The following is a 13590-nucleotide window of genomic DNA, read 5'->3' as shown; positions in this document are numbered from 1 at the left end:
CTTAGAACAAAATCTTCTGATCAATTTCGAGTATCATAGGTTATAAGATAAGACGTTCATATGACTTTTGAAGCTCATAGAACAAAGTGTTCACTCAACGTTCACCCCATTAATAACAAAATTAAACTTTTTTATGCAAAAACTGTGTGTTGTCTAGGCAACATGTCTCCTTAGCAACAATGAAATCCAGGCAGAGAGAACAATTCTGCACATAGATCTGCCACTGAGTAAAGTGTGGTTTATGCAAATTTGTGACAACTTCCACTGAATTGGTTTCGTGTAATTACGGTAAGAGTAATTCCTCCGCCTTTTGCTATAGCAAGGTCGGAACCCATTTTAGCAAATGAGTGTTTCCGTGCACTGCGATGACTACAGATGTGATTAGGAAAATACCACTGTGTAATATTGTCAATAAACTGTAAGAATTGTCTGAAGTGGTGGCTACCTGTTTTCTCTGTGTATTTGGGCCTGTACAAGTACAAAAATGTAAATCTTTTGAACTACATGTTTTTCAAGATGTTCAGCTTCTATTTCTAAGAAGAGAACTTGGCCTGGGCACCATCTGATTTTTTTTACTTTATTTTAATTGTAACGAGACAATACAGTATGCTGCACCAGGCTACAAGATGCTGATTTCTACTTGGATTCCTTGCACTAGCAGCTTTTAAAAAGTAGAAATCAGATGGTACCCATGCTACAGAAAGGTTTGATAAAAGTGCTTGTCAAAGTTGACAGATACTAAACAAAGTCTTATGGAGGAAACTGTATAACATGAACCTTTACACTCGGTTTTCTACCTAATATATATTCCAACAGTACGTGAAAGAAACGTAAAACAATGCTTCGAAACACAACTTTGTGGCATATCTTTCTTTTTATTCCCATTTAGTCCAACATGGATCATGTCCTTAAATGATAGCAACATCAACAATTAGATTCTAAATGTGTCCTTCTAAAGATTTCCATGACACAGGGGGCAGCTGCAGGTGATTGGCTTGTTTCTAACCAATCAGGGTGCAAACTTAAATATACTGGACTGTGATTGGCCCATTCATGACCAACCAGGAGCATCAATTTGACAGTCACTAGTATTGTCTATGCCCAAAGACATGACCATACATTGACCATACTTGCTAATAAATGCGTTTTGAAGATTCAGAGATTATGTTTACACAACTGTGTGACATAACCATACATTGCATGGCCCCTTAACATTTGGTACATGTAAAATCAATTGGTATTTAATAATAAATTTGAATATTGAAATACATAAATGAAACAATTATTTTTATGACTCGAAATTCTAACATACTGTAAATAATATGATTAATAACTCATTTTTCTGTAATTTACAATGATTGTATGATGACTACCTGACGAACATGTGGAGCCTACAAATTTTGGTGCACAATGTTGTTGCACAAGCTAGACAGTGGTATTAAAAAAGGTACAAAAAAAACACTGCACATTCTGTATTCAACTGAAAGCTGTATCCAAAGTAACACTGAGGAACAATACCTAGCTACATTCGTAGTTTTAAGTATGAAGGAGTTGTCTGAGTGGATTTTAATTTGACCAGAAACATTTTAAGTGGCAGAGTTTAAAGCCATGTTGGGAATAGTTTTTCAACAACAACTTACATGTGAAAGTCACCCTAAAAAGGCCAGGCGACATGACGAGAAGTTCCTAATTGGCTTGACTTGAACAGACATTTGCGGCCCGTGAACTCGGCTCTACTCTACCAAAATACAGCAGCATTATGGAGTTCTTTGATTTGGGAACACCATTCTTGTCACTTCAATAGATGACGCCCGTCAAATTTAAGCTGGGTGTAAAATGCATCTTTATGACCTTAGCTTTGATTGTTTGGATTTGGAAAAGGTTTTTCACACACGGATGTGTCATTCTCCCAATCTCTCTTTACTTCACAAGTAACATGACTTGGTAGAAACATGAACTTTGTGCACATACATGTATACCCAGCTAGGTGTAAAAGTTTTTATGACCTCTTAGTTTTGATTGTTTGCATTTGGGGAAATTTTGCAAACATGGATATGTCATTTTGTCCTTCCAGTATCCATAATTCTCTTTACTTAAGTAATTCAAATATGGCGAGTCCTTTTGAGGTGTACATCTTCTATCTGAACATCACTTGGTAGAAACATGAACTTTTTGCACATACATGTATACCGTACTCAGACTTTTAACAAGAATACTAACTACTGTAATTCTTAAACAACGATCATAAAGTGCTTCAATTTTATTGGCATTTCTGACTACAAAAAATACACATATCTCTGCGGAGGTTCTGGGCTATTTGCCGAAGCGTTGCTCTATGTTCCCGAAGGATTGCAGGGCCAGTAGAAAGGTCTGGTAGTCTATGCTGTGATGGGTGGGCAGTGACCTGGAAGGAAGGAGAACATGTCAGACTATTTTATTTATTGACAAACTAGCCTGTGGCTATTATCAAGTGCTAGCCTCACTGTTCATTGTTAATAGGCCATGTCATCTTAGTTCCTTGGTTTACTGAGGTAAAGAAACAGCATGTGATCATTGTAAAAGCCAAAGGGAGGGAAGTTCAGTCACTCCATAAAACTGAGTGCACCCAGTCACAAGGCTTTTTTTTCATCATATTCTTCCAGTGAAAGATATATCTCAAAAATCCGAGATCCAAGAAATTAAATTGCTGTGGCTTTAATAGATAACACCACTTATGGAACAGAAAGAGCTATATTTGTAATACAATGAAGATATGAATGGTAATCTGGGCAAATAATGCCTGATTTGTCTCTTTATTCAAACTATGAATGCAGACAGAAAAGCTATTACATGTATCCATAGAATTGCAAAACTAAAATGCAACGAACTTGAAAAAAGTCTGTACATATTACTAGAAACGTTTGTACTACAGTAGTTGAAGGATAGCAACAAGAGTGGTCATGTAGAAAAAGTTGGTCCACTTACAGAATTTCTGTGAGGCGTATTTGCCATGGCAGGAAGCCCAGTAAACTGTCGACTGTCCCAAACTTCAGGACCAGGTCTACATCGGGGGCGCCTTTTGTAGCTGTGGGGAGAGAAAGGTAGGGCATGACAATTTGAAGGATAAGATATTACCAACTGATGTTTATATTCATAGAAACAAAACTAATCTAGAAGGACATGTACTTCAAGCAGACCTGGAGAATAACCTTTGTTTGCTGCAACTTCTAAGGAGGAGGACTGATGATGATGTTTTGAGATGGCTAACAAGAATGGACATACAGAGAGGTTCAAGAGTAGGTCAACAGCTAAGGCTAATGTTTAGTTACATCTTCAGTCTCACTGCACTAAGGGCACTGGTGCAGCACTGTGGGGTTCAAAAGAATACTCAACGAATATCAGAGATAAAGAAAATATATTTTGATGTCTTCGAAGTCATACTCTTATGTATTACACAATATTTTAACTATGAAAAATCTGCAAAAATAACAACAGTGCAGCAGTGAACGAGCACCACAGTACCACACTGGTGCCCCAGGTGCAGATATCACCTTTAGTGAAGAGATCTCTACATTTGATTAAAGTACTAACAGTATTCTTTGACAAGTCCTTGATTCACAACCAGAAAGCTACAACAGCCAACATTTCGTTGACTATGCCACCTTCGTCATTGATATAATGACTAGTTCTAATAATAACAGATGTTCAACTGTAACTTTGTGAGCGTGAACTTTGTCATACAGCAATTTGCCAAGCTGGCAAAATTATTCACATAACCAGAGTACTGACCTTGTAGCAGCCCCTCCAGAGCTGTGGGTTCAAGGTCGCCCACTTTCTTCCGTCTGGCCTCCACGGCCTGACACCACCGCTGTGCCGCCTGTAACAAGTCTGTTCTCCCGTCTTCTGACGACAACAGACGAACCTCAACGCTATATTTTTGTCCTGAAGGAATAAAGACATTTTTTAAATGTCAGAGTTACATTTGTAAAGTGGGAGGCTAAGAACACTATGCACAAATAATGCTATGACAGAACTTCACAGAAGTAAATTACTTGATGATTTATTTAATCAGATTATTATCTCCAAGCAGTACCAGTATTCTTTCTAGAGTAGAGTAGATCTAGGAAGAAATTTAAGATTTCAGTTTGGGTTCCTTTTCAAGTTCAATTCACTGTCATTTTGTAGCCTCCATAGCAGGCTCTCTATGGCCTTTTTTGGCACTTTTGCTGGCCATTTCTTTTTGTACTGGGTCGCTGATTGCTGGCCTTTTCTAACAGACAGCCATGTACATGTACATGGAGGCTAGTCATTTTGTGTATTATATTTTATAACAGAGGATGCGAATCCTTCTGTGCCATGACTTCAATCTCAACTTAGCATTTTCATTGAACAGAGGCACAGCTTTAACTACAAGCATATGCCAAATAATTACTCAAGCAATTTGATATATTTTGGGTAACGGTCAGACATTTCAGGTAGCATCAGAAAATGCAGTGTTAGTTCCCCCTTACCTGTTAGCTGTGTTGTTGTTCTGTTCCCCGTCACCAGCTCTATACTGTACTTGTTACTGTTTTCCCCCTTACCTGTGTTGCTGTTCTATTCCCTGTGACCAGCTCTATACTGCACTTGTTGCTGTCCTCCTTACCTGTTAGCTGTGTTGTTGTTCTGTTTCCTGTGACCAGCTCTATACTGTACTTGTTACTATCCTCCCCTAGAAGTTCCTGCTGTTGTTTCATGATCTCCTGCCAAAGACTTGTGTTGTTTCTTTTGAGAATTCCTGAGGAGGAAGAAAACATCATAGTTTATATTATAGTTTATACCTTCATACTGGTTGGTCTGTTTCAATCTCTTAATTCGATAATATTGTTGTACAATTAGGACATACTGTCAATTAACTTGACAATTGTGGTGTGTGTGTCATTGGGCCTGGGTTGTCCTAATGCATATGAATGTCTTTTAATCTGCAGTATGATATCTTTAAATTCAATCAATCATTTAGTCACATCATGTTCAAAGAAATAGGGTCAGGGATAGGCGGATAGCAACCCCTCCCTCTAATAATGTCAATATGTCCTACTAATAAAACAGCAGGGACACTTGCTAACCTATGGGCTACTTATCACTGCAAGGTGATCTGCTCAAATGATAAATCTTGATTCAAAATGTACAGACCAGTGTTGTTGTGTTGTTTTTTTCAACTCTTTATTTTTTTCTATCTGAAGTTTTGAAACTGAGCCATGCATGGTGTATGACCTACAAGTCCAAAGTCCTCCCAGTTGAAGGTGAGTTCAACTGCCACTATTAAAGGTCAGTGACTGAGTGAGCTTCCTGAGCTTAGTGATCATGCCTGCGCCACGTGTTCAGGCCAAAGATCGCGCTATGCTCTAAAAAAACGGTAAACATGCTTACTACTGCCTGGCCTAACTCACAACTTATAACGTTTAGGCAGTGCACGCAAACAGGTGGTCTGATCTGGTGGCTAAACATTAAGAATGCCTCGGTCCTTTGGCCTTAAGATGGTACGAAGAATCTTTTGAGCTGATGCAACTGCCAAAAGTTATTTCAAGAAAGTGCTGAACAAGTCATGTTGAGCATTCAGGTCAAAGTTCAATATGATAGTCGAGAAGCACGCCCACGTAAGCATTTGCATGTACTATAAACGCTGTGCTGAGATCTACACGAATACGTTATGATCCTAGAGTGTGAATGAAATAAAAACTTCATTCATAAACACTGTTACCAGTCTGCGTGTTGAAATTATGCACGAGCATAACGCCGCTTCCAAACAAATCATGAATGCGATACGTGTAACATCGAACAAGGGGGAGGGGGGCGCGCACGATAGGAACCACAACGCTCGCTAGCTGCTTACCCTGGCTGTCGTACAGACTGATATAGGAGATGCCCATGGCCGCGCACCACACCACCAAACTGGCCAGGTCCCCGTATCTGAAATCCTCTTCCACCACCACCAACCCCACGTGGATCGGCAGCCTGCTCAGCGCCTTCGAGTCCGACTTGATCCGAGGAACGGTCCTCTTCCGGTGTTTGAAGGCGAGCGGCTTCTTCAAGCCATGGTACAGAGACGCTAGCCAAGTCCTGATCGCTAGGAGGGTGTGCACGAGGTAAAGCAAGACTTGGTGTAGGATCATTGTCCCAGGTGTAGGAGAAGTCTGAAGGGGAGAGAAGGTAGCGAAAGGTCCGAGGAGGAAAGTTGCATCAGGAAGCTGCCATGTTGGAATCAACGCGCAGCCTCGGTTTCGTGTCGCCCGTCGATTGGAGGACGAAATGTAACTGCAGTTTGTAGATATGTCGCAAGGCAGCGCACTAATAACGTTACCACTTGAAGTGCTCTCGGGACGACCAAATTCATCGCCAATTTCGCAACTCTTCAATCATCATCATCAATCGTTTCAACCAAGCCCGTGACGTTTCCCAACTACTGGCCAGTAAACATCGCCGGATTGTCCAAGGAATTGACCAATGACACCAATGAAACTGACATAGCCACGGCGCGGGCGGATTGTTCTAACACCACGCCGTCTGACCTCGACCAGTTTCATATTTCTATCAGTCAGCGTCTCAAAGACATTTATTTTCAAACGTTTCCAAGAGAGCTACACAAGGACAACAAAGGTGGATCCGCTAAAAACAAATTGAGGTCTTACAGAGTGTTCAAGTCCACCTATAGTGTAGAACAATATCTGGATATTGACAATATTCGGCACAGGACATGGCCGTCACAAAACTACGAGTCAGTTGCCACAAATTACACATTGAAACCGGAAGACATAACCGCACTCCTCTAGAACAACGAATATGTAGATACTGCAATCCAGATAAGTTAGAAGACGAACATCATTTTGTAGTAGAATGTAGTTTGTACAAGAAAGAGAGAGCTGAACTCTACAGACTAATAGAACCCATGTTTCCCCACTTCATACAACTAAAGTAACATAGGCAAATTTATATTCCTTATGAATCTAGACAAACCTTTACTTATAAAGCATATCTGTTGTTACAGTTTCAATATCACAAAGAAACGATTGTAGATTCATTGTATATATTTCATGTATCTTTTGTTGTGACCTGTACTGAACCCAGTGGATATCTACGTACAATATATTTAAAGGTCTTCATTCATTCATTCATAACCCGGGGCTCCGACACGCAATCACTCGGACCAAGGAGGTCCTTGCTCGGACTCAGAAGCCCCCATGGGTTCCACAGAGAACATACCTGTCATCGCCAGGGCCTACCCAACTGGTCTACAGACTACACAAAATAATAGTTGGGACCAAGACTGTGCATGGTATCTGGTGTTAGGTGTGGATAGTTACTTTCGTTACTTCATCAATACCATCTATGGCGTTTTTGTTGGTCTATCCTAGAGAAGAGCTCTTGCCGTTCCTGCTACTGCTGGTGTTGTTACTACTGTGGCTGTGCATTCGGCAGTCAGGGCGGAAGAGCTGGCCTCCCGGGCCGCCCGCATGGCCGGTTATCGGACACCTGCCATGGTTAGGACAGCGGTCGCACGTCAACCTGACAAATTGGAGTAAAGAGTAAGTGTGTCGTCACTCAGTGTCTTTAGCTTTCTTCACATAAAACTGATATCACTATGAAGGTAAAATATACATCATTTGGCCCCAGTTGGCTGTCGTCGGAAGTTTCTCAACACAGAACAAAGTCAGAATACTAGACACTGAATAGGACTACCTTGTAAGTTGGTTGGGCGTCGGACAATGCTGTATGTTAATGAAGCAGTTGTGCAACTATTGCAGGTATGGGGACATCGTTGCCGTACGGTTTGGTTCTGAACACGTTGTAGTGCTGAACAGCTACCGGGCCTTCAAGGAAGCCTTCGTGGACCTGGGCCCCAAGTTCGCCGGGAAAGCAAGTCTGCCGTTAGCCAAACTGTTCAGCGACAATGGGAAAGGTGATTAGGCCATATCAAATTTATATTTTGCTTCTCGGATTTTTTTTCAGAAATGTGTGATGTGATGTGACTTTTTGTTCATCACCTGATTTTTTTTCCATCCATAGGAATAATATTTGCACCGTACAGCGAAGCTTGGAGAGAACAGCGAAAGTTCGTTCTAAGGGCCATGCGACTGCTACGAAACGGGGCATCAAACGAAGAAACCATCATCGACCAGGAGGCCGGAACTCTCGTGACGTCACTACTACGTCATCGGGGCGAGCCTTCGAACATCCAGTCGGACGTTGCCCTCTCCATCTTTAACGTCACTTGTTCTGTTGTGTTTGGACAGCGCTTTAAGCCCGACGATGTAGCTTACAAAGAGTTTGTTTCTTCCATGAATATCATCTCGACAAGCCTCGGTTCCCTGGGACTTTCTAACGCTTTCCCTTTTCTCAGGAAAATTCCTTTTCTTGGGTTCAAGGACGGCAACGAAGACCTCGAATCTGGATTTAAACAAATGCGTGGCTTCATTGCAAACCAGGTCCACCAGCACAGGCAAATGCTTGACCCAAACGACATCCGCGGTTTGCTGGACGTGTTCCTGTTGGAGATTCAGCGCCGGGAAGACGACGGGGAGGATCCGGGAAGCTTCACGGATGATCAGATGATGCAGACGGTCTTTGACCTCTTCATCGCCGGTGTGGAAACCGTCCTGTCCGCCTTCATGTGGCTCGTGTTCTACGCTGCGAAGTTCCCCACCGTGCAGACGACAGTCCGAGCCGAGCTGGACCGGGTGCTGATGAGAGGAGAGAGCGTCTCAGCCGCGCATCGCCGCGCCCTGCCCGTTACCGAGGCAACCGTGATGGAGATCCTCCGCCTGGCCACGCCCTCTCCGCTCAACTTTCGCGCCACCGCGTGTGACGTCACGCTGCGGGGGTACCGCCTACCCGAGGGCACCTGGACGCTGATGAACTGCTGGGCTGTCCACAGGGACCCGCTGCAGTGGACAGAACCCGACACGTTCGACTTCACCCGCTTCCTGGACAGGGAGGGGAGGGTGACGACTCCGCCCGCATGGAGGCCTTTCGGTATCGGTACGAGATCATTCGTTCATTCATTCATTCATTCATTCATTCATTCATTCATTCATTCATTCATTCATTCATTCATTCATTCATTCATTCATTCATTCATTCATTCATTCATTCATTCATTTTTTTTCATTTTTTTTCATTCATTCATTCGTTCATTCATTCGTTCATTCATTAATATTCATTCATTCATTCTTTTCCTTCCTTCCGTTCATGAATTCCATTATTCCTTTACATTGTATTTATGTTGTGATTTTCCTCATTGCGAAGTTCTGCATCACCATGCTTACTTTGATTGGGAGCTTCTGTAAAGTCTGTCTTTCTTGTGAATTCATTGATTACTAGTATTCTTGGTATCTCTCCAGGTCGCCGTACCTGCCTGGGCGAGCAGCTGGCCAGGACGGAGCTTGTTGTGTTCTTCGCGGCGCTGCTGCAGAACTTCACCCTCAGCCTGCACGTTCCGGTCGGTGCCCCCCTCCCCTCGGTGGAGGACGCGGTCCTGGGAGTGGCGCTCATGCCGGCCGCGTTCCAAGTTCGCGCCGTTCCCAGACTAGCCCGAGTACCATCCGGGTAGTAGTTCGCTCCTATGTTCGCTTCTGGAACAGCAGAAGAAGCGATTGTATTGTATGATAAACGCCGGAGCGATTTTCAACGTTGGATAGGTTCTCTTATACCGGGACAAAACTTCCTTCAACGGCAACCAAAGGGTTTTTAGAGAGAAAGTTCTGTAGATAACGTTTCTGCCAGGAAAATTAATCTGTGTTGGTGGTTGAAATTTTCTTCAGATGCATTGTAGTCATTTTGTTATGTAAGGTCACAGCAAGTAAATTTTATGGATGACATCAGTGCTTTCATTTACTAGTAATCAATTTTGAAGAAAAAAAAGAATTTCCCCCTTCCGGAAATGGTAGCCTGTGTTTACACAATCTCTCGCTGGCTGGGGTTAATGACCGGTGGCGGCAACTGCAGGGTCGGCCGCTAGGAGCGCGATTTCATTAAGGCTACGGAAATGGTGAACATGAGAAAGTCCCCAATTGGTGCTACTTTTACTATCGAGCTATGTTTGATTTTAGCTTCACTTCAAATTTAGTTTCACTGCAAATACGGGCATGGCTACATACACCTCACTAGTGTCACTTCTACAAATACAATCAATGCTACATTTGAAGTGAAGCTAAGATTAAACATAGCTCGATAGTAAAAGTAGCACCAATTTGGTAGCCATATGACTGCAGTTGTCAACTTGGTAAGTGATACCAGCAGTCTACCAGGGAAATCTAGCCATTTTGTTTTTGTCGCACTCTCACAATAAATTTGGAGCTAGCTATAGTCGATCTGCAGAGGATATCATCTATAAAATTTACTTACTGTGGACTTCTCATCTTGTAGCGACGTTCACATGCGTTTTCATCACCAAAACATTTCGACAAAGAGTGTTAGTATGTTCTATTATATATATGTTCCGCAGAAGTGATTGTAAGTATGTAAGTGGAAGAGGTAAGGACCTGTGCGGTGATTTGTAATCTCCATGAAAAATGGAGATATAGTTTTGGTTGTGTCTTTCTGTTTGACGGTGTTTCCGGACTTTTGTAGTTAGCATAGCTCAAGAGCCTCTGGATAGATAACAATGACTGGGTAGGTGTTGGGAAGACGAAGGTCAAAGTCAATTTTAGGCCCCCTGGTATGTGACCTTGGTACTGCAGCAGAAAATCCGTTTTTTTAATCTTTGGACCTGTATGTGCTATGGTCTTGATTTTTTATTTGACTTGTACTTTATGGTGCGGAAATATAGCTTAGTTAGATAGCTGTGGCTGAGCTGGGCCAAACAGGGAAATGGTGGACTATTCAAGAATAAATTCTACAAAAGAAATTGAGTGTAACAACAAAATCTTCGCAAAACAATGTAAACTAATCTCCAAGCAGATGTAAAAAGGCAAAATAGTAACGTTTCTGGAGCTCCTGGTTCTACGAAGCAAGGGCTCAGTGCTCTAGCCTGGGTACCATCTTCCGTAGTAACCACTCGCTCAATTTTTCGCTTGCTTAGCCGTGGTTAGCAAGCGAAAAGATTGAGTCTGCGGTCACTACGGAGGATGGTACTCATGCCACCAGTGCTTCGAGAGCTTCTGTTCAGTTCAATTTATCAAAATCAACTTGCATGTACAGTGTACACACTATACAATAGAGTCACAAGAAACACTATACCTGTGCTTCATGTTCAGGGTAGGGTGACAGTTTCTGGCCCAAACTCAAGATCAACACGCACCGCGCTGTGACTATTCAGAACGACAAAACTGAGGGCGTTTCGGTTCATCACACCTGGAGATCGTATTCCAGCCAAGGTTAATCAGGTATGCAAGAGCCGTAGGTCCAATCCTTTCAAAACAAAACAACAAGGAAGTTTAAGACGTGAAAAATACTACAGACACGCAGTCACAGTCACCCCCGCACAGTAGTTTTCGGGCACCGAATGAGCTGAGGGGCGGCTTCTGTTCAGGAAAAATCGCGGGGCTGATTTTGTGTTTTTGTTAGAGCACGTAGGTTTTGTGAGAGAAACGATGGAGTCCGCAGTGCTGTGGAAGGTGAGCATGTAGACGACTAGTGTTAGATGTATAGTTTACTATGACGGCTTGGCAGACATACAAACTAGACTAAGCAAAGTTGTTCCATTTGCTTTGGGACAATCACAATGTGACACCCGCCATGATTTATTTCTAAAATGCCTCATACACAGAACAACAAGCTTGATACGGTACGAAATGTAGCCTCTTTATCAAAGGCTGTAGGGACATTGGGTTGTTATATCCATTGTGTCTAGCTATAGGGCACGGTTTTGGAAGGCGGAGCCCATCCCTCTCCTTCCACCGCCGTTTGCCTCCCCAACCGAAGTCATCATCAGGTACCTTTTTGTACACCTGGGTGGAATATTCCGCCTGGAATACTAAATATAATTTTTAATATAATTTTTACAAAACACCTTTCTGTTCGAATTCCTTTCAGCTGCAGGTTTCAGGTTTTGTTCTGTGACTTCTGCCTAGGCCCCGCATGTCGAAGTGTCTTTCCTTAAGTGCTTAAGTCTGAAGCAATACTACATCTTCTCGAAATCGATAGATATAGATTTTCAGACTTCATCGAAAATCTGGTGACCAGATCTGTTCTTAGTAGACAAACATTCGGTCAATGTCTAAAAGGCATTTACCAATGTTTATCATACGGTAGGGATTGGTGAGCAAAAAGACATTAGCAGGGCAACTTTCATCAGCAAGACAATGTTAGTCTGTTAGATCATAATTTGAACTAGAGTTCGGAGACTCCATAACATAGCTCCATAACATATATTTTATGTAAAAGACCTCGACATTCAAGTTGATGTTCACCATCAACTGACTTACACATGTTTTATACGCATAACAAAAATAACTGTGCTCTAGGAATAAAAAAAAACAATTCTTGTCAGAATTTAAAAAAAGACATACATACACGACAGCAATATGTGACACGAAATATCAGGCATCTTCACTCATGTTAGAAGAATCCCAGGGCATAGAAAAGTATACATGAAAAATATCCACAAGGAAGGTTGCTAAGCAGATATCAAGTTCAAGGAAGGTTGCTATGGATGTTAAAGTTTGGTGTCTTGCTCACGCGCGCCTGTTTACTTCGATAGAGCTATTTCCTGACCCCTGAACACCTTCAGTGCAACAAAATCTAGTTATTCCTACAAAGACATACCAAGTGTAAAATAACCTCACACCTAGAAGATACTGTACATTGAGCTCTCAAAGGCGGACTGGATAGAAAGGACTATATCGTCGACCGAGAATCGAAGATCTTGATATGCCCATCTTGCTGCGGGGATGAGAAAAGTTGAAGGTTGACAAGATCTAGATGTTTTCAGAATGTCACATGCTAGTGCATACAGTTTGCCCCCGGGCAACAGCAACATTGGACAAGATGATGAAGCAAGCGTTTTTGGCTCTATCGCTGAGCCCCTGACATCCAAAGCTCATCTTTTTTTTGTACATGTGCATGTGTACAACTGGGGCAGATAATGAAAGTAGCTGGCAAACGTAATAATAATATGAAAAGAGAATTGTAGGATGAAGAGGAAGCACGCGAGACGAGTATATCACCTTAACATGTTGATTGTTTTTATCAGCCGTCTGGACGTGTTTCCATGGCAACGATGACGTTGTTTGCAGGTGTTGTTGTTCTGCTGATCCTGCTCCAGTCAGCTGAAGCAGAGCCTCCCGAGGTGAGCTTTTATATGTCTAATATTCAAAACTTCGTGTGGAATGTTTTCGTTTCCAACATTAAATTTTAAATAGATCAAGGCCGCCGGTCCGAAAACCCCACCTATCTCCTCAAAACGTAGAAATAAAAACAAACTGCTAAATTGTGAAATATGATATCCAGACAGGATCCGTCTACTGCACCATAGAACCATCTAAGCAAAAGTTTGTTTCCTCAGCGGTCCCTCCTGGCCGTGAAGGAAGACTCTGAGAAAGGACCTGGAGGGGTTGAAGACACTAAAGGTGAGGATATTTCATATTCCCAGCTCATAACTAAATCAACATTATTTGAATATACAAAATGTTGGGA

General features: G+C 42.3%; 3 protein-coding genes and 1 long non-coding RNA gene across 4 annotated transcripts in view; 3 read left to right on the top strand and 1 right to left on the bottom strand.

Annotated features, from left to right (window-relative positions):
* LOC118422766 (arginine/serine-rich protein PNISR-like) overlaps window positions 1-434 on the top strand; it is a gene marked incomplete in the record, with an annotated part of 11187 nt that extends 10753 nt beyond the window's left edge. The window contains 1 exon segment of the mRNA XM_035830511.1: window positions 1-434.
* Window positions 435-2241: 1807 nt separating this feature from the next.
* Window positions 2242-6253, bottom strand: LOC118423145 (dehydrodolichyl diphosphate synthase complex subunit nus1-like). The gene is made up of 5 exons (XM_035831151.1): window positions 5852-6253; window positions 4625-4756; window positions 3769-3921; window positions 2965-3064; window positions 2242-2404 (listed from the first exon to the last, which is right to left on the bottom strand). Exons 1-5 carry the CDS (start codon window positions 6129-6131, stop codon window positions 2314-2316), a joined length of 756 nt encoding a protein of 251 aa, XP_035687044.1. The 5' UTR covers window positions 6132-6253; the 3' UTR covers window positions 2242-2313.
* A 771-nt stretch (window positions 6254-7024) lies between these two features.
* LOC118423144 (cytochrome P450 2J2-like) lies at window positions 7025-11280 on the top strand. Its single transcript, XM_035831150.1, has 4 exons — window positions 7025-7541; window positions 7761-7915; window positions 8023-8994; window positions 9357-11280. Exons 1-4 carry the CDS (start codon window positions 7345-7347, stop codon window positions 9563-9565), a joined length of 1533 nt encoding a protein of 510 aa, XP_035687043.1. The 5' UTR covers window positions 7025-7344; the 3' UTR covers window positions 9566-11280.
* Window positions 11281-11441: 161 nt separating this feature from the next.
* On the top strand, window positions 11442-13531 carry LOC118423525. Its single transcript, XR_004832064.1, has 3 exons — window positions 11442-11570; window positions 13148-13243; window positions 13460-13531. It is a non-coding gene; the product is annotated as an uncharacterized LOC118423525 (long non-coding RNA).
* The last annotated feature ends 59 nt before the right edge of the window (window positions 13532-13590 follow it).

This window comes from Branchiostoma floridae, chromosome 9 (assembly GCF_000003815.2).
Source record: "Branchiostoma floridae strain S238N-H82 chromosome 9, Bfl_VNyyK, whole genome shotgun sequence".
NCBI classification, from domain to species: domain Eukaryota; kingdom Metazoa; phylum Chordata; class Leptocardii; order Amphioxiformes; family Branchiostomatidae; genus Branchiostoma; species Branchiostoma floridae.
The sequence above is the reverse complement of the archived record's forward strand: the minus strand, read 5'-3'. Positions and strand labels throughout refer to the sequence as shown.

Bases quoted from the DNA above. Each gene is read 5' to 3' on its own strand.
- LOC118423144 (XM_035831150.1), top strand. From the start codon at position 7,345: ATGGCGTTTTTGTTGGTCTATCCTAGAGAAGAGCTCTTGCCGTTCCTG. The intron at 7,542-7,760 runs GTAAGTGTGTCG...CAACTATTGCAG, and splicing joins CTGACAAATTGGAGTAAAGA to GTATGGGGACATCGTTGCCG. The intron at 7,916-8,022 runs GTGATTAGGCCA...TTCCATCCATAG, and splicing joins GTTCAGCGACAATGGGAAAG to GAATAATATTTGCACCGTAC.
- LOC118423145 (XM_035831151.1), bottom strand. From the start codon at position 6,131: ATGATCCTACACCAAGTCTTGCTTTACCTCGTGCACACCCTCCTAGCG. The intron at 3,922-4,624 runs GTAAGGAGGACA...TTATTCCTTCAG, and splicing joins AACAACAACACAGCTAACAG to GACAAAAATATAGCGTTGAG. The intron at 3,065-3,768 runs GTCAGTACTCTG...CTCTCCCCACAG, and splicing joins TCTGGAGGGGCTGCTACAAG to CTACAAAAGGCGCCCCCGAT.